The 19,653-nt window shown below is 41.0% G+C and overlaps 1 protein-coding gene across 1 annotated transcript in view; it reads left to right on the top strand.

Moving 5' to 3' along the window:
- Positions 1 to 16,366, top strand: part of TMEM192 (transmembrane protein 192) — a 17,814-nt gene extending 1,448 nt beyond the window's left edge. Inside the window, exons 3-7 of the mRNA XM_009893776.1 lie at positions 2,814 to 2,960; positions 7,089 to 7,353; positions 9,430 to 9,564; positions 13,536 to 13,638; positions 16,018 to 16,366. Of these exons, the coding sequence (XP_009892078.1) occupies positions 2,814 to 2,960; positions 7,089 to 7,353; positions 9,430 to 9,564; positions 13,536 to 13,638; positions 16,018 to 16,141 (774 nt within the window). The 3' untranslated portion in view covers positions 16,142 to 16,366. The remainder of the gene's footprint in view (positions 1 to 2,813; positions 2,961 to 7,088; positions 7,354 to 9,429; positions 9,565 to 13,535; positions 13,639 to 16,017) is intronic.
- The last annotated feature ends 3,287 nt before the right edge of the window (positions 16,367 to 19,653 follow it).

The following is a 19,653-nucleotide window of genomic DNA, read 5'->3' as shown; positions in this document are numbered from 1 at the left end:
CCAGTGTAGCTTGTTCAGTTCTTCTGGGTTATTTTTTTTTCCCCTCAAAGAGATCCCGTGAGTGTCATCTCCGGTTTCCGCGCTGCCGTGACCGCGTTGTTTTGATATTGATGCCATGAAGATGATGAGCGGGCTGGAGCACCTCGGCTCTGAGGAGAGGCTGAGAGAGTTGGGGCTTTTCAGCCTGGAGAAGAGAAGGCCCTGGGGATACCTCATAGCGGCCTTCCAGTACCCAAAGGGGGCCTACAGGAGAGCTGGGGAAGGGTTTTTTACTAGGGCATGTAGCAATAGGATGAGGGGGAATGGCTTCAAACTGGAAGAGGGAAGATTTAGATTAGGTATTGGGAAGAAATTTTTCCCCGTGAGGGTGATGAGGCACTGGAACAGGTTGCCCAGGGGAGTTGTGGAAGCCCCATCCCTGGAAGTGTTCAAGGCCAGGCTGGATGGGGCTGTGAGTGACCTGTTCTAGTGGGAGGTGTCCCTGCCCATGGCAGGGGGGTTGGAACTAGATGATTTCCAAGGTCCCTTCCAACCTAAACCATTCTATGATTTGGGTGTTTGCCCCCCATTCCCCCCCTCCATCCCCCAGTTGGGAGCCTGGGCAGGCAGGGCTGGCAGGCTGTGACTGTGCTTGTTCCTGCCTGCCCTCCTCCTCCTTCTGGTGCTGGGCTGCCACCAAGGCAGTCACAGGCTGGAAACGGGTCAGGGAGCCCCGAGGCTGGAGCCTTTACCAGTGCTTGTGGTAACATCGGTGCCTAACAGAGGGTGTTTTGGCTTTCAGCAGCTGTGGTTTCAGCTCATCGTAATTAAATGAAACCTGTGTTTGATCTAATTAGGACACTTGCTAGGTTTTCTTAATGTCAGATTGACTGCATGGCATCATCATCTCTTGTTTTAATTCCCCTCCTCCCCATGTTGCCTGTAATAATACATACTCATGGAGGTTATGTCACCCAGTGCTTCCTAATGCTACCTGTGTTTCAGGATGTAAAGATAAATTGTAGCTGGTCTCGCAGTAAGTAACATGATCAAACATGTTCTGATAAAGCTCTGTCCATGAAGGAGTGTGCTTATCTGTCATGGTACTGCAGCTGTGATGAGTTCACCTCTTCCCATGAGGCAAAGGTGGTTGTCCTAAGGATGGTCCCTGTCTTTGTGAGAGGTGGCAGCTGTTAACTCTGTTATTAATTCTGTGTTGGGGAGGAATGCGGCAAGATGTCTTGGCTGCTGGAATGCTGGTCCTGCACACTTGCTTTCAGAGCTTAAAATTATACCTGGCCCTTGAAAATGGAGGATGATGGACAGAGAGCATCTTTGTACTCTTGCTTCTGGATTTTATATCAGTGACATAAGGGGAATACCATTTGTATATCTTTAGGTCTGCAATAAAAGGTCATTTTACCAGGCAGGTATTTCAGTAAGCCTTTTTTTTTTTTTTTTTCCACAGTCAAAGACTAGGCTAACTAAAAGGTATCAAGCAGATGAGGGCAGGCCTGTTCACACGCTTCTATGGTTGGGCAAGTGTGGCATTGACGGTACTAAAATAAAACTGCTGACTGAAATAACCCTTGATGACGAGTTTCTTCACTGTAGGCAGCTGTCTGCAGGTGAAATAGCACTGGGGAGCCAATCTACGCTGTCCTGGTTGATATGAAGTATAAACATAGGTCTAATCCCCAAACTTCTTTCTCTCTCTTGTGCTACTGTCTAGAAGAATGACATGCCTCACTTGGCTTATGCTGCTTTCTGTCATGGCAAGGAGAAGTCCTCAGTTTGAAAACAGTAAATATGCCAGTGAACCCTGGCATGTCTCTCTGAATAGTCAGAAGTGTCTGCTCTTGTTATGTTGTTCTGGGCTGTGGTTGGCATCACTCAGGAGAACAGCAGTCAAGACTTGAGTTTCTTTACCTTTTGAAGCAAGCAAGTCATGGGACATAGCAGGATGCTAAGGGGAACATGTGAGCAGTTTGAGCGTTCATAGTGGCTGTGTATGTTTAGGATGTATTGAATGACTGTGTCCTGGCCTGGAAGGAGCAGAGATGCATAGCACTGAGGCAAGTTCCTTGTCTACAAAGAAATGTCTTTCCCTTCCACACATTCTTAGTTTTACTTTTTTTTTTTTTTTTAAGTAAAAGGTATGAGGTATTTCTGGAAACTTACATAGCCAAAACATTTGAGCTGACTTTAAAGTCAGAGCCCCAATATTCAGTGCCAACAACACAAGTAAGGGCTGCACAATTTCTAGTGAAATCAGAGAATGTCTTGCCCAGCACTTTGTAGCAAATTCTTCCCCCTGTGAACTGTGTTTTTCTTTCTTGGGTTCAGTTTAAACTGCTGCAGCTTTTTTCACGTGTCAGTGGCAGAATCACTTGAAACTATTACCAGTACACTGCAGCTAGCTTTATTGCCTCTGACTGTAGTTGGATGGAAGTAAGAATAACAGGTGTTTTTGCAGTACCTATATAAAATACATGAGAGAGACTGTAATTGTCACTTTTTTCCATCTTTTCATGTAAACATACTAATACTTGTGGCCTCTCTCAGCAGTGATGCTCAAATACTTGTAACACATTTAAAAGACTAAGCTTGCTGAAGACTGTGATGCTGGGAGGTAGATTAGTGTCGGACTCCTCAGGGACTGCGTTCTTGCACTCAGATGTGATGAGAGTTTGCCTAGAACTTAAGAGCTTGTCTCAAGATGCTAATGTAGTTGTCTTACCCCAAACCTTGATTTGCTAACAGGAAATTACTAAAACTTTGTACTTTACTTTTAGAGCTTACCTGTTATTCTTTGCCCTCCCCTTCTGTTCTAGGGTTCCCTGGAAATAACACAGAGTTTGGAAGATGATCCACTACTGGATGGACCGCTTATTTCATCTCATGCACTGCATTCCCAACTGAGGCCAAGATTTCACGCTATTCCAGCAGTTCTCCTTGCCAATTTTCTGTTGCTAATACATGTAAGTTTAAGAAGCATGATTTCCTTATGAAAATTTGCTGTCTCTATTCTGAATTCTTGGTGTTCACATGGACAGAATTCTCCTGAGATATGCATACACTGCTCTTCCAAACCAGTGAAGTCTTACTGCCAATGGATTTTGATAATATATATGCTACATGATATTTGCTGCATTCTCATTCTGATTGTTTGTCGGTGCTAACATGCTATGACACATGTTGTTAAAGCCATTTAAATAGTAGTTCTTCTGTGCTGTTAGAAATGTACTTTCTAAAATAATATTACTGCTGTAGAAGTGCTTATACTAGTTACTGAGGGCTAAGATAACTTTGATGCCATGCCTTCTGGAGCCTGAACTTAATTTCACAGAGAAGACTTGAGGTATTTCTTACGGTAACTAAACAAGTAAAGCTGGACTTGCTCCAGGGTTTTTGCATGGTTGTGGATGGAGAGATAAAGGAAACCAAATGTTACCTCCTGCTCTGACTGACTTCTAGGGGTTAAGGGTGAAAAGGACAGATCTTGTACCTAACAGTATGAAAGCCTTTTTGAGGCTGGTAAACAGAAGCAGAGACTCCTGCCTAGTAGTGAATTTATCCCTGATAAGCTGAAGAGACTTGTTGTTGCTTGTGAGCATGTGGAAACCAAATGTGAAGAAGGAAGGGTGAAGAGCTCTGATCCTAAGGTCTAACTGAAATGGTACTTGCATGGCACTTGGGTACATAGTTTAGTGGTGGACTTGGTAGTGTTAGGTAAACAGTTGGACTTGATGATCTTAAAGGTCTTTTCCAACCTCAATGATTCTATAATGCCACTAACAGTGACCTGAAGATAGTATGAGTATAAAGCCAGATAGTGCACAAGACATGTATGTGTTGCTAGCTGGTTTAGAGCTTCATTTGATCTCAAACAAAAAATGGTATGCCCAATGCTCTGCAAAACATCCTCTCTCACAGAACTTTAAAAGCACATACCAACCCCTAAGGCCTCTCTTTGGGCAGCTCCTTAAAGCTGTTGAAACAATATGCCCTAGCCTTCCAATTTTAGAAGTAAATGTTTTGTGAGCCTCTTAGTAATATCAGGAAATGTCCTCTGCCTGTCAAGTAGACCTAGGAAATACTTCTGCTGTATAAACTGCCAAAGCTTCCAATGGAAACTGTGTATCCAGTCTTATTCCCTTCCACTACCAGAGGAACACTGGTGCCATCCCATTAGGATGGCACTTGAAGTCTGCATTACAAAGGCCGCCGCTGCCATTGGTAGTAGAGCAGTAAATAGTTTTTCAACCTAGCCTTGGGGCCTTACTGTCTACTACCGTAACTGATGTAGCCAAATGTCAGTCACCCCAGTCCTAGGAAACTGCTGTCTCTTCTGTTCCCCTCTCCTGCAAATGGAGAGAAGCGTGGGAAGACCAAAAGAGGAAAAACTTCTGAGAACTCTGAACACGCATTCTTCCAGGTAAAGCCTTGCTGCTATTGCTGAACCTGCTGCAGTGGCTGGCTGGTCCCTGGAGCAAAATGGAGACATAACCTTTTCTGTTGGTGAAAAACAGCATTATAATAGCCCCATGAAATAGCGCTGCCTCTCTTGCTGAAAAGATGGTTGGGGAAAACAAGCTGATTGGATTCCTTCCTCTCTGCTTCTGCAAATGTGCACAAACCTTGTGGAATGTGGGGACACCAGGTTAGCTTCTGATGCACAGCCTGCCAAAGGGACAAATACCCTGGAGAAGTTAAGCCATCATAGTATTATGCAGTAGAGTTGTAATGCATCTCTACAGTACTTTGTGTGTAACTTGGGAGTATTTCTTCTGCACCATCCTGTGCCAAGAAATGGGGTTAGGTGGCAAATGGCTGCTTTGGTGCAGCTGCCTTGCTGCATACAGCCCTGGAGTGTGTGGGTAGGATATGCTGGAGTGTGGTGGGGCTGGGTTTTTAAGTGGTTTTTGTTTTGCCAAGCTTTGCTCTTCTGCAGGCTTCTGGCTCTTATCAGGAGACTGTAGAGCAGTGTGAAGTGTGCAGGGTAGAAATAGTTTCTTTATTAACCCTATCTTTCCTTAATTTGTGTATGCCTGTACACAAAACTCAAGTACTACTCCAAGAATAAGTTTTTGGTATAAAAATCCACTGTACTGGGGTGAAGTACCTGTTGTTGGACTGCCCTAAAGCGTAAGCCTAACATCTTTAATATATGACACCCTTAATGTCAGCTACCTGTTTCCTCTTGTATACTTTGCTGTAGTAGATTACTAGAGCTGCAACGCTATGCCATTCCCGCTTGCATCAGTTTAATATAGCCATTTTCTGTACTGAAATACATTCCTAACACCTGGAGACAGTAGAACTAGATGTGTTAATGGTTTAAAATGGCAAACCAAACAGTAAATGGACCAAATGAAATATGGGTTAGCTGGATTATTCTTAGCTTGGTAAGACAAGGAGGTGGTAAAATAATAAATGAAATGAATGTTTTGTTGATAAACCTTCCCTCTTACTCAGCTTGTTAATCTAGCTACTTAACCCATCTCAAGATAATTTGGGATTTAATTTGCATTTGAAGTAATGGTTTTACAGATAATATAGAACACTCTTTTTTTTTTTTTTTTTTAATTCCTTCCCACCTCCTACCCTGTCTGTCCTCTATACTGTGCCTTTTAGGTATTCATGATTGTGTGAAAGTTATTTCTCCCTTATTCCTCCCTCCAATTACCTAACTATTCACAACCAGAGCAAACGAAGGGCAGCTCATATCAAGAGTAATTAAGTGGTTTGGAAAGGTTAATTTCTCTGTCATTTCTCAAGCAGCTTTCTTCAAAAACATGAAAAATAAATTCAAGGGAGTGGAAAGGGGGCGGTGGGCTCTTGGATATCCATGGAATTAAGTATGGAAACAAAGCTAGCAAAGGAAAAATTGGGCACTTTCCTCCACCTTTAGTTCTGATGTGTTTTTTATCAGTTATGAGATGCAGAACATTGGATACTTTTTAAGCAAAATATATTAGAGGTGTTAGACTTTTGTAGACTTCAGGCAAATTGATTTTTTTTGTTGCATATAGAAACTCTCGATTTACTTCTGTATTGGTGGGAGTTGGTTTTGTTTTCAGTTCTGTTTTAAAATATTCCTATTTTGGGGAATGAACCAGGATGAGAAAGCACCAGATATTCTTGTTCACTGAATGAAGACAGCAGAGAGTATTTTCTGTGACAAAAACACTTTATAAAGATTAAAAAAAGCCCTGTGTGTATACATATGTGTATACATATACCTCACATAATGTGCACCTGACTCTGCCTTCTAGTTAGCTAAAAGATTGCTGGTGCTCACTGATGATGAAAAATTGAAGAAAAATCTAGAAGATAGGAAAAGTTATGGCATAATGGCACTAGTTTGAAAGGATGAGTGTATATACAATCTGATTATAATGTGGTCGTTCTGACATAAGTTCTGAGCAAAATGGAAAAAAAAACTGATAAATATACTAAAGAATGGTTACCAACTGGCAAAGATGACTACCCAGTGCTAATAATTCACTTTAAGTTACTATGACGATGTTTCACTTTTTTCTTATGTCATAACCTGGAGATGTTCTTTAATGGATTTAGTAAACAATTGACTTTCAGTTATGCAATGTCAATTTGAAGAAACATAGACTGTACTAATAAGATACAAGGCTGTCCTGCAGAGCAATAACAACAGTAATTGAATGAGTTTGAAAAGATGTGATTTTTTTATTTTTTTTTTCCTGTGGGAGTATAAGTCAAGTTCACATTAAAGTAAAAAGACACGGTAAAGAGGGTCTGGAGATAAGAGAAATTCCCTATGAAGGGAAGACTTGGGTAACAGTGAAATTGATTTAGAGGAAATCTTGAAGAGTGGTGGTTCTCAGCTCTGTTCAGCTGGAGACTGGTTGTTCTCCTGGAAGACAATCTTACTACTTAGTAACCTCAGTCACAAGTATGTTCCCAGGATGGCTCATAGTGATTGTAGAATGTTCCATACACTATCTCAACTCTAATAAAATAAATTCAGAAAGTAATGCATAATGAATAAAATACATAAGCCTGTATATTTTTTTTTATAGTTAAATGTTGACTTTAAGAGTTTTCTTCCTTCTTCCTTTCTCTTCCAGGTTGCTTTTGTTGTTCTGGCATTTTTAGCAGCTATGTTTTGTTCTTACCCCAATCCAAATCAAGATAAGTGCCCTGGAAACTATACTCACCCGCTTAAAGTACAGACTGTCATAATCATTGCAAAAGTAATTCTGTGGATTCTGCATGTTTGTTTTGAACGATACGTCCAGCACCACCACAGTAAAGTCAGAAGCAGAGGTTACTTCTCAATATACCGATCAACAAGACATCTAAAAAGGCTCCCACTGCTGATACACTCCACAGGTGAAGTGAACTTGTTTTCCCGTGTTTTTCTTCTAAAGCTTTAAACTGACACGATAAAAGACTGAACAGTTTATATATAAATGTATATTATGTATTATGAACTTTTAAAAACCTGCCTAGAGCATTTATAAATTATATTTATTTTAGTCAGATGGACCTCCTGACTGACCTTTCTGGCCTGCCAGATGCATGTTGTAAAGAACTCTTTGTAGTGGAAAAATGCCCACAAGTAAGTGTGAGGTTGGGTAAAACATCTAGTCATTCATATCTAGTCTTCAGCCATAAAATGTTCAGCCAGCAACGTCTGTTTGGCTGCTAGTGATCTTGATTTGCATACTCATTTGTCTAGTTGGATATGTGGCGAGACTGCTAGTCCTTCTAAGAAGTGTGCTTCTCCTTTCAAGCTCAGCAATTCAAGTAGAAACAGATGAATTGCCTGTTCCTCAACAGCTGCCTGAAATCAGTAAAATAAGCAGTTTTCTAATCTCCAGTGTGGCAGTGTAACATCCAGCTCTACTTCTGACTCCCTTTTTCTACTTTCTATGGACAAAGGGTGCTGTATGGGAGTGGTTTAACTATGTATTCTGTTACACCACAGCCAGCGAAGCTGAAAGTAGTGTTGCTACAGTTAGCTGGTGTAGCTTTTTGAACAGAAACTACTTCAATGAATCTGAAATCCATCTAACTTAAAGGAATTTTTTGCGCAGAAATAACAGGGGAAGTAGGAACAATGGTGACTTTTACAATATCTTTGCCTCTTATAATCCCACCTCCCTTCTGTAAATCTTCTGAATAACTACAGTAATTATTTTTTTTTTTTTCACCAGCATTGATAAGTTAGGTGGTCCTGCTTTATATAAAACCCTAGCATTCTTCCCATCCAGTCACTACAAGTGCTTGTCACTTTGATGAATGTGCAAAACTTCAGGCTATGGCCACTAGATAGAGCTCTGAAGATACAGATGTGTTTGGAGTGCAGTGACAAAATCAGGTTGCAGCAGGCTTAAGGTTGTTTCAAAATACAGTAAAAAGACTGTTTCTGCCTATCACAATGTAATCTGGAATACTTAGCCCTGTCTTCAGTCTTAGATGGAGCCCCCTTCTCCCCTACCAGACAAACTCTGGGCATGTGTAAATGTTCAGGTGCAATCAGCTGCATGCTGTGTGTGGCCTTTTGATGTAAATCATCTGTAGTTCAGAAGGTGGTTAGCTCCATTACTGCAAACTCCTTGCCTTGCTAATTGCTGCTGGTACCACTTCCATCCTGACAGTTCAGTTGCCTAATGCAGTATGAAAGAGAACTGTACAGTCCCCTAGCTACATTAATGGTCTTAATACACCTAGTGCTTTATCCAGGCTGGTTATAGAATTTCTACAGGAAAGAAAAGAACATTTCAGACTCCGTATCAGAGGAGAAGAGGGTGTGTAAAGAATTAAGAATGTATGTAGATCTGTAACTCAACACTCGCTCTCCTTGGCTAATTGTGCTCATTTCAGTTAAACTTTCAGTGACTTGCAAGTATTAAAATAATAGCCAGGCAACCAGAAGCCTGTGCAAGTATCTCCCTGTGAAAGGAAGGTGTTGGGGTTTTTTTGCTTTGTTAGCCTCATTGAAATACACTCAAATCCACCACTTGAAGGAAAACACTTTCAATTCCTAAAAGGTCACATCAGTCAATTCAAAATGAGAAAGAAATTAATAGTCTCCAAGCAGTTTTGGGGATTGATCGTAGCAACAAGACTAGAAAATTATTAAGCCCACACATATATATTGGGTATTTCCAGTCTATTTCTTCCACTCTTGTTTTTTAAGTGAGGAAAAATCTGTAAAGAAACTCATAATTCTCTACCATTACAGTCAAATGCTGAAATTAAACCTGATTGTGCTGCCAGCAGTTGTGAGCTTGTATCACCTGTGTTAAAGAAATTAGCCAAAGAGGCAAGTATGGTATGAAATGGAAAAGCATTATTGAAGTGTTGCAGCCTAATGCAGATATTAGGGATGAGAAAGTAGTAAGTTATTTTCAACAGCTAATGAAACCGTTACACCTGTAAAACATAACATTTGTTTTCTAGGTAATGCAGCCCTGCTTTTGATTCTGTCAATGCAGCATTCCTTTCCTGATCGCAGTAAAGTGTACCTGTATCTCATCCTGGGAGTCCTGGGCCTGGAGCTGATTAGCTCCCTGACATGCTTAGCAATTTACACAGGTGAGAGGCAGTTTTTGCCTTCTTGAGTGAGACTTGTCGTAGCTGCTGCTCAACTGGTTGGTTGCCCTCACAGTAGCTTGCTTTGGGTACCCCAAGACATTGAACTGCAGCTATAAATACAGAATGATTCTGGGCTTGTAGAAGGAGAACTAAGGCAAATCAAAAACAAATGGGAAGGTTATCAGGCTTGATTTGGTCTACAAGTACTGCTAAATGGAAGTTCCATGTTACCTCAAAGCTGTTGAGCCAGTGAAGTGGTAATAAAAGTGTAATTGTTGCAAGTGTCCTGTGAACAGGCTTGTCTGTTTAGCAGTGTGTTCTCCAATGCATGCACCACAAGCTGTGAAGCAGTAAGAGCTAGCTGGCTTTATCAGAACTGCTTCTGGGATTTGTATGTGAGACTTGCATAGCTGATGGTATGATGTGCCTCACTCTCCAGACTCTCTTTCTTTCCCTGGTCCTGCCCCAGAAGTGTCAGTTCCTCTTTGTCACTAAAATGGAGGATTGCCTTTAAGAAATGGTTTTTTTTAAAAAAAAAAAAAAAAACCACAAAAAAAACCCCAAACCCAAACTCTTGGAATCTGTGCTAATACTGAAATAAGATACTGCTTCATAAAACTGTGAGGCATTGCTTTGTACTGTCGCTGTTGGCTTGTAAGGTTATCTGCTTTGAGATTTGCTGCAGCTTATCAAGACTTGATAAACCTCTTTGCATTAAATTTTTGTAGAACTATTTAAAATGTTGACTAATAAATGTTTGAACCATATAGTTTTCTCTAATCTCATCTTAACTATTTGGGTTTATGGCTTGCATTAACTCAAATGAAAATAGCTGGGTTGAAAAAAACGAAAGCAACACTGAAAAGGTACAAGACACTAAAAATGCAATTATTTTTGTTCTCCAAAGAAAACTAGAGATGTTTACTGGGATATCCATCTCTGTTTAAATGCTACATAGTTCCTGCTCTTGAGTTAGTTTATATTCCTGCTACTGAGATACTGCTTTCTGATTATTTGCAGCTACGAATGAGGCCGTGGCACCTTAGCTAAGTAGCCTCAGTAGCACTGGTTTCCTGTGCAGAGGCCTGAATGCTGTAGGCTTGTTGGGTGTTCCCCTGAATGGACCAGCATGGCTCAAGCAAAGTAACTGTCCTCTGGAGGGGTGAAGGCAATGATGAGGGAACACAAGCACAGCAGTCTTGCAGAACTATTCCAAGAATGCTGGAGATCATCCTTTCTTTGCACGTGCATACTTACTTTCCGGGGAAACTCAGGAAATAAGAGATAAATTGTAGAACTTTGATAGAACACCAGGAATTCCAGTGAAAATGTTAATTCTTACCCTGAGGCCTCTTGGAGCTCAGTGAGCTGTATTGTGTGTTTCTTACCCTGGCAGAAAAGGATCAGGAACTGTGAGAAAGCTGATCTTCTTAGCAGTAAGGTGTGAGCCTGGACTTCCATAAGAGCTCTCAAACTATCTTTCTGCTTATTTGTGACCAAAAGGGTCTTGTTTCCTAGCTTGTACTGTGTCAGTTCCTGTGCCTATCAGATCCATTAACCAACTTACACTAGGAAGTTGTGGGGTGCAATATTTTGCTTTCCAGCTGAAGGAGGCTTGAAGAAGGGTCCAGTGAGTCCTGGAACCAAAGTGAAGGAGGGACAGAGCTGCATTGCAAGGAAGGAGTAAGGCTGTCTCTTTTGGCAACAGCTACTTTATTTCTTCAGCAGCCCCAAAGCAACAGTCTAAGCTTTGTTCTCTAAAGCTTGGTGTAGAAAACTAGGATTCATTTTTATGTAACTTAACACTTGCCTCAAGATGGGGCAGACCTCCAATCACCCTAGGTTGCTTTTTCCAGTGGGTAGTGTATCTTGTTTGCCATCCCAATCCATGTTGAGGTACGCTAAAAGGCTGCCTGCATGTCTGTCTCATGTGTAGTGGTGGTTTTTAACATTTTGAGAATCACATTAAAGCTCTATTGAAGCATACAAAATGTATTTGTCCAATTTTGAAAACAGCCTGAGAATCTGTAGTAATAGTGATACTCAGATAATATTTTTTTTTTTCTCTCAAGCGGAGTATGTGACTAGAAGCATGAAGCTTCTTTAATAAGAGAATTTTAAGGGCAGTCCTCTGCTTGGGGTTAGAGTGCCCCTCTGTAAGCCAAGCACTTAGCAGATACCACTTAACTGTTAAGATAGTATCAGCTAAGGTAGCTGAGCAACAATGGGGAGACTAAGGTCACTTTACACCAGCAACTCACCATCAACCTCTTCCTTGTATTAGTATATTGCTCCTAAATTTTGGAGGGAAGGTAGCACCAGTGCATACATTGTAGTAGTTAGGAAATAATTATGCCACAATAGAGTAGCAATGAGGTGTAAATGGTTAGCTGTAGAAGGATCAGGTACCTGACTTATTTTCATTTCATTATTAGTGCCTCACAATGGAAAGTGGTGGCATGGAATACCTGATGATAATTCTAGATATTTCTTCTTGCTTTTTTGACTTGTATGATGTACAGTGTCTCGTGAAGTATAACTGCCTTTGTTAAAAATCTCCATTCGGCAGTGTATGTATATATGTAGCTGTAGGACGCAGAGGCAGAGATTCAGAAATCTACAAGGAATTGCTGTGATTGACCTACAACAGACTTGACGTATATAAGTTGTTCAAGTGAGGTAAATGTGCATGGAATGAAGTATGACATCTCTAAATGTCAGCTTACTATTGTAAGTTTGTTTTTGATAGGATAGGGAGTCGAGCTTTAAAAGGTTTACTAAATATATGTATTTAATGACTTTCTTACATACTTGTAATATCACTTGAATACAAGACTAACATTCCCACAAACAACGTATGTTGTGAATTCCACATCCATTCCTTCATGGCTTTATTTGTAGAGAAATACAGTCATAGGAATAACTAACCTTTGAGCCTAACTTGTAGTTAACCTCTGGAGGGTCTTAGCATTGTTTTAGCAGGGTGGCCTGTAATAAACCCCATCATAATCTTGACTTGTAAGGACAGTCTTTCTCTGCTGCAGTCCTGTAGATTTCTCAGAGCCAGACTGTAATGTTTTTTGTGGCATTAGATGTATCGCTTCACAAGCGGCCCTAACTGCAGAGTCCAGAATGCATATTCCAGATATCTCAGTATATTCCCTTAATTAGGATCTGACATTGAATGACTTCAAATATTTTAAGCTTCCTTACAGAAATAATGCAGAGAGTGCCTACAGCTTCTCCCACACGCACCCATCCTCATTCCATATCTGTTAAATTTAATTTTAAACTTTATTCACAGCTGCCCAGGAATGACTTCTGGCTTTGATAGCCAACATTGCAAGGTTCACAATGCAAAGCTGATCAGAGCCACTCTGTTTTGGATACTTAATGGCTTTCTGTAGCAAGTCTGCCCTAGTTTTAGAGCAGGCAGACAAGGTGCTGCTTCATCGCAGTAGTCAGGTTAAAATAGTATTTATCAAAGAGCTTAAATTAGAAGTTCTGACCTAGATACTAGTATCAAAACTTCTTACAACTTCTTTATGGCATGGTGCTTAATTTATGGTCTGAATTTGGAGACTGAATCTCATACCTTCTCATAGGCAACTAAGGTTTCACCCTCTCTTAGGTGACAGACTAAACTTTGCATATGGTAAGCTTCCTCATTCAGGTGTTCACTCCACTGTGGTCTTTTAAGCAGCAGGGCTGGGGTGGGGCAAAACTAAAATAACAAAAAAACCCCACCACTAACTTACAATCAAAGCCATTCCAGAAATGAGCAGAGATAGATTCTGCTTTTTCCTTCCTTCCCCCTGACTCCCCAGATTGCCTTATTATCTTTCCATCTCCTATCCTAAGACAATTTTATAATTGTCTGTTACAGATTTTCTGGTTTTACCTTGGAGCACGGTGATAATGCCTTTCTCTTTTTGATTGCTTTCCAACTAATTTATAAAACTTTATTGCAGTGAAAATAAGCAACTTCAATCGTGCAAAGCCAAGACCTGACATAATTGAAGAAGAAAAGATGTATGCCTACCCTAGTCACATTACCTCAGAAATTGGATTCAGGTAAGATTTGCTGTATTAGTCTTGTACTGTGGTCAGCCATACTATGTAGGTAACACCGACTAATATAATTGCATTACTTTCTGTAGACTTACGTATAATGTGTCAACCAAAGCAGGGGTGGGAGCAATAGTTTTGAAGGAAACTATATGCTTAAGGCTGCTATTTTACATGCACAGATGAGAAGTAGCACAAACTTGCACTTTTTATGTAGTAACGGCAATTAATTACAATACAGAAATCCTCAAACATAAGGACAGAAATTATTTGACCATTTATGGCTGGTTGCATGAATCTTTAATGTGCTATAAATAACTGTGCTTAATCTGTGGTAGTTGACTTTGTATGGGAGTTTGAGGAGAGACACTGGTGTCTTAAACTGTTACTTAAAGTATGCCTACAGAAGCCTAGCTTCTTCGACCAGTTTCAGGCATGGAAATGTATTGTGGGCAGCTGATAGATGAAGAAAACTTTGCAGCTTTGTTCTGTGCCAGCAGTTGGGCATGAGATTCCAGCAAGGGATTTGGAATATATTTCTAGTTTGGGAAGGAACTTTAAAGGTGCGTGGGGCACTAAGCTTCTCTGTCTCACTGAGAGATTTCTTACCTCCTATCTATCATTAACCTTACGAGCACTGAGACTTATTGTTTGTCCTTTGTGTACCTTCTGACTACTGGAACATCTCAGTTGCTGAAATGAGTTTGGTATGACTTAACAAAAAACAGTCATAAAAACTAACATGGATTTCCATGTAAGAATTTATTTAGAAATTTTCTATTACAGTATGACTTGCTTCTGCATGTGTGCCTTAGTAAAAAGTTCAAGTACAGAGATGACTAATACTTTGGCACTTCCCCTGATGTCACAAATGCAGCACGCACATGCTTTTCTGGAACTTGGAAGTAGATGTCCAGGATACAGGAAGGATTTAGAGTTGTCTTGAATTTTGATACAATGTCTGACTTCCATCTTGATTTAAACACCATGGTGAATGCATGGTGGACCTCATTCCTTTCTCGTTCAGCTTCTCCCCTGAGAAATTCTCAAATGCCCAGAGAATGAGTCTGCAACAATGACCAGCTGAGGAAAAGACTCTGATTTTTTTTTTTGATTAAAGAGTGCAAACTTCCTGTGAGAACTGATTGCAAAACAGTTATTTTAATTCAGCTCTATACAACTCTGACTCTCTTTCCCTTGAGAGTTAAGGTCTATTGAAAAGTGAATCCTGTCAGCCCTTCAGTTGACCCTGGTTATAAGAATGTTTTTTGAATATTATGACCTCCACAACCTAAGCTACTGATCAGAACCTTCTGGTGCTTTAAGTTGGTAGTGCAGATCACTGGTTAAGGTTGCAAGCTTTCAGTCTACAAAACCTGTTTTCTTTTATTTTTTTCCAGTTTAACTACAGTAGGTTTTTAATTGGACCTAAGTTTTTTTTTTTTTTTTTTTTTCCCCACTTTAGCAATCCTCCTCAGCACTTTCTAAGAACTATGAGAAAGGCAATGTTTCTCCACAAAATGCTGCAGGGCTGACAAGCAATTATCTAAGTTCCAAGATACTCACATACTAAGAGGGCAGATTCTCAAGTCAACTATTGAGAAATACCATGTAAAGGAAGACTAGAATATGCTCTGGCACCGCTACTTGTTCTTGCTGTATTCACAGAAGTTCCTAATTGTAGATTTGACAAAGTTCTGCACTCTTACAGGTTTTTCTCAATTAACTTGGCTTTACGTAATGTCGCAGTGTTACTATCCTACTTAAAATGAAGGATGCCTGAAAGCTGGAGATGTTTGAAGTGGGAATTTAGCTGTACGTGAGGTTGTAGATCTGAAATAGCAAAACTGGTGCTGATGTTGTTATGATATTGTGATAGATAATATCACTGTATATAGTAGTACATCATGTATGCTACTGCAGGTTAATCGAGAAATTTCTCTCTTAAACAGCTTATCCCTACAGCTGAACAAAAATACCTACTTAAAATAAGCATCCTAATGTATTTGGAAAAGGTGCCATGGATTTCTTCGTACAATTCTAGCATGTTGTCTGGCTTACTAACTTTAAGTTTTTTAAACAGTAAGAACCCTCATACTACTACAAGTTTTCTGTAACTGTCTAGTGGGAAATATGTGACTTGATTATGTATACATGACATGAAGTTTAGACAAACTTTTTTCTCTTCCTGCCTTCTCATGTAAAATGGAGGTTAAACATACAGGTGTTATAGACTGCCTCCTCCCTCAAAAGTTAGTTGATATCAACAAAAGTAAGACTGAAGGAAGCAATGTGTTTAAATGTTTGTTAATTAGCTCTGACACTTCATATGTTAGAAAGCTGCTGTCACTTATTGAAACCCATGTTCACTTTTGTTATTTCAAGGGAAAATTCAAGTTTAGAAGAGATAGTTGAGAAGCAAGGAGATGTAATAGAGTATCTTCAGCGACACAATGCACTGCTCAGCAAGAGACTATTGGCACTAACATCTCAGCAAATCAAAACTTAACAGCATTTGGAAAACTGCTGCTGGTGCTCTGGAGGGAACATGAGGTAATGTAATACCCAGACTGATTTGTACAGATGACTCGTCTTCAATCATCTTTCACATTCTGAAACAGAAGTTAAGCTGGAAGGCTGAGCTCTGCATATATCATAAACCTATTACAACCGGACACTCTGGCTCTCTTCAAATCATCAGTTCTGAAAGAAGTTCTCGAGCTTCAAGGATTTTTAATTGCTCATAGGTTGAAGTTGGACCTGAGGTAATGGTTTAACTTTGTTCAGTTGTTGCTATTATTTTGTACTGCTGTAACCTTTAAGCTTCAAACTACCAAAGTGTTTTATATTTCTAGACTACAAAATTTTTCTCTAGAAAAATCTGACTTTGCAAAGGATATCTCTCCAGTTTCTAGTGCTGAGGCTGAGACTAGATGCGTTCTGTTACAGAGTCCCATTACTTCCAGTGTTAGACATGGTGTACTTCAACAATCCTGTACAAAGTAATACTTGCTTTCTAGATTGGTCTCCTGTTGCCTGTGCCAGTGGAGGCATTTGGCATCCAATTTAGGATTACTTTTTTTTTTAAAAAAAAAAAAGTTGTCAGTGCCCTAGAATGGCAAATCTTGCATATAAGTGTGTGGTACAAAACAGCGTCACAATAAGTAATTGAGCAGTTGTTCAGAATTCTGGCTTTAAAACATCTTAAGAGGGATCTTCAGAGCTGATGACTTTTCAGCTACTTGGAGTTTGTGTCAGCTAATAAACAACAAGATTCCTACTCTGCCAACTGAACTAACTTAATACAAAAATACTTTAGAGTAAGCTTTTTCATTGACCTGGTAACTAAATTGTGTTGAAGGGGTTTAAAGATCCTGTTAAAGATGTATCTGTTACAGGCATCCTTGCTCTTTACTTTGACTCTTCAAAAAACGTCAGCATCTTGATTCAAAAGCTAAAATAGTGTATGTGGGGAAGTGAAAAGCAGCAGAAGACAGAACGGTCTTCTAGAAGTTGGAGAAACAAGAACTTTTGGTTCTACTTTGTGGGTTTATTTGGAAGGCTGGTAAAAGAACAAATTCTGTTCTGGGTACTACTTTGTCTACCAATGTAGACCAAGAATTATTTTAGAAGCCAATACCTCTGTAGGGAGACAGGGTAATCACAAGTCAAAACTGGGAAGAAGGATCTCATGAGTAGTCTTGTAGTTGAATATTAAGAAAAACAAATTAATCCATCCTACTTTGGTCCTAGGGCACAACTTTAGAAATAACTACACTGTTTACTGTGCAACAAACATGGTGGTTGTCTCATTTAAAGGAAAAAAAAAAAATATTGGAGTTTTTGCTGCTATCCAACACTAAACTAGTCTCCTTAACCATTTTTTTTTCTTGAAAATGCAGCCAGGATTTTATAGTATACTTGTGAAAAAATATAAATGTTTTTGGTTTTAGAACTTGGGTTTTGATGTGATTGTGTCTATCAATTTATATAATTTCTATGAAAAGCAGTAAAATGTGACTGTGAAGTTCATGCACAATAAATGCAACTAAGGAAAAATGTCCATCATTTCTAAGTTCCTTTACAGCTGTTGAAAACTGTTCCAACGGGCAACCTGTGCAGACTTTATGTTACGCTGAAGTTGCTCACAGCACAGCATTGGTGCTTCAAACTAGCCAAAAACTACTGTGGCAAGGATAGCTGTGTATTTATGTTGGAGCTTAAGTTTAATTTTATTCTCTTTCCTGGGTTGTATTTTTCCATCGTGCTTCAGACTTTCCCTGCTACTCCTGTTTCTCTCCAACATAGAGGAATAAGCTGCATAGTGTAGCAGAACAACTTTGCTGTATTTTGAGGGCATTGCTCATACTCTCCTCCTTTCCTTCATGAGTCCTTAAGGTTAAATGTGGACTAACCAGCAGCTTTGCTTTCCATGGAACAGGCCAAGTGCAGGTTGCCAGGTGGGAGCATGTGTATCTCCTGCCCTTTGCAAGTCATAGCTCTTTGTAAACACTGAACTCATTTAACAACTCAAGCATATCTTTATTATGGAATCATAGAATGGTTTAGGTTGGAAGGGACCTTAGAGATCATCCAGTTCCAACCCCCCCTGCCATGGGCAGGGACACCTCCCACTAGAACAGGTTGCTCAGAGTCCCATCCAACCTGGCCTTGAACACTTTCAGGGATGGAGCATCCACAACTCCCCTGGGCAACCTGTTCCAGTGCCTCATCACCCTCACGGGGAAAAATTTCTTCCCAATATCTGATCTAAATCTTCCTTCTTCCAGTTTGAAGTCATTCCCCCTCGTCCTATCATTACATGCCCTAGTAAAAAGCCCCTCTCCATATTTCCTGTAGGCCCCCTTTAGGTACTGGAAGGCTGCAATAAGGTGGCCCTGGAGCCTTCTCTTCTCCAGGCTGAACAGCCCCAACTCTCTCAGCCTGTCCTCACAGGAGAGGTGCGCCAGCCCTTGGATCATCCTCGTGGCGCTCCTCTGGACACGCTCCAGCAGCTCCATGTTTTTCCTAGGTTGGGGACCCCAGAGCTGGATGCAGAGCTGGTGGGGTCTCACCAGAGCAGAGCAGAGGGGCAGAATCACCTCCCTCGACCTGCTGGCCACGCTTCCTCTGATGCAGTCATACCCACGCTGTATCCTGATTTGGTTTTGTGGGTATATTTAAGCTTTTCACACAGGTACAGGCTCCGAACAGGAGCCACCCCTCCTCGCTGCTCACCCTCGGCGCTTTATACCCTCCGGCCACGCAGCGCTACCGCCTCCCGCTCTCCGCCGCGCCACCTTCGCACCGGGCGGCGCAGCAGCCGCCTGCGCCCCGCTGGGGGGCGGACGCGCTGGAGTGGATTACAAAACAAAACAAAACAAAACAAAACAAAACAAAACAAAACAAAACAAAACAAAACAAAACAAAACAAAACAAAACGGCCGGGCGGGGAGGTGCGGTGCGCGGGACGATGCTCGAAATGAGCCGCGAAAGGGCGAACGGGTGCTGGTGGGCAGGGGAGAGAGCGCTCTGCTGCGGCCCGCACCCCACAACTCTGACATCAGGCGCCAAGTTCCAGTTGTCCCGGTTATTGCTTATCTTGACCCTACCCTTGACCTTTTACCCTCTGCCGGTGGACGGTTGTGGTGGCTGATGCCATCTGACCGCCTTTGGAGCAGCTCTTGGTCCATCACCTGGACCAAGAGTAGCCTGGGGAACTGCCCCTGCAGCTCACCACATCAGTATCTGATCACAGGGTGCACCTTCACTGTCCAAAGTAAAATCCGTAGTGTGCTGCACGCTCAGTAATTAGGGACAAGTTTGTGGACAAGGGTGGGTGGTTGGGAAGAAGTATCTCCCAAGTCAACACAACGGTTTCCACGTGCTCCACTGCAAAGTGGTGGTTTGCTGCAAACTGTCACAAGCCTTTCTTGGGCACGGTGCGGCAAACCTGTGCGTAGGTGAATATGTGTGAACCTGAACGGCTGGAGAAATTAGTGATGCTCTTTATGTAACAAG

This window comes from Charadrius vociferus, unplaced genomic scaffold (genome assembly GCF_000708025.1).
Source record: "Charadrius vociferus isolate BGI_N301 unplaced genomic scaffold, ASM70802v2 scaffold59, whole genome shotgun sequence".
NCBI lineage: Eukaryota > Metazoa > Chordata > Aves > Charadriiformes > Charadriidae > Charadrius > Charadrius vociferus.
Note: the sequence above shows the minus strand (reverse complement) of the source record. Positions and strands in the feature narration are given on the sequence as shown.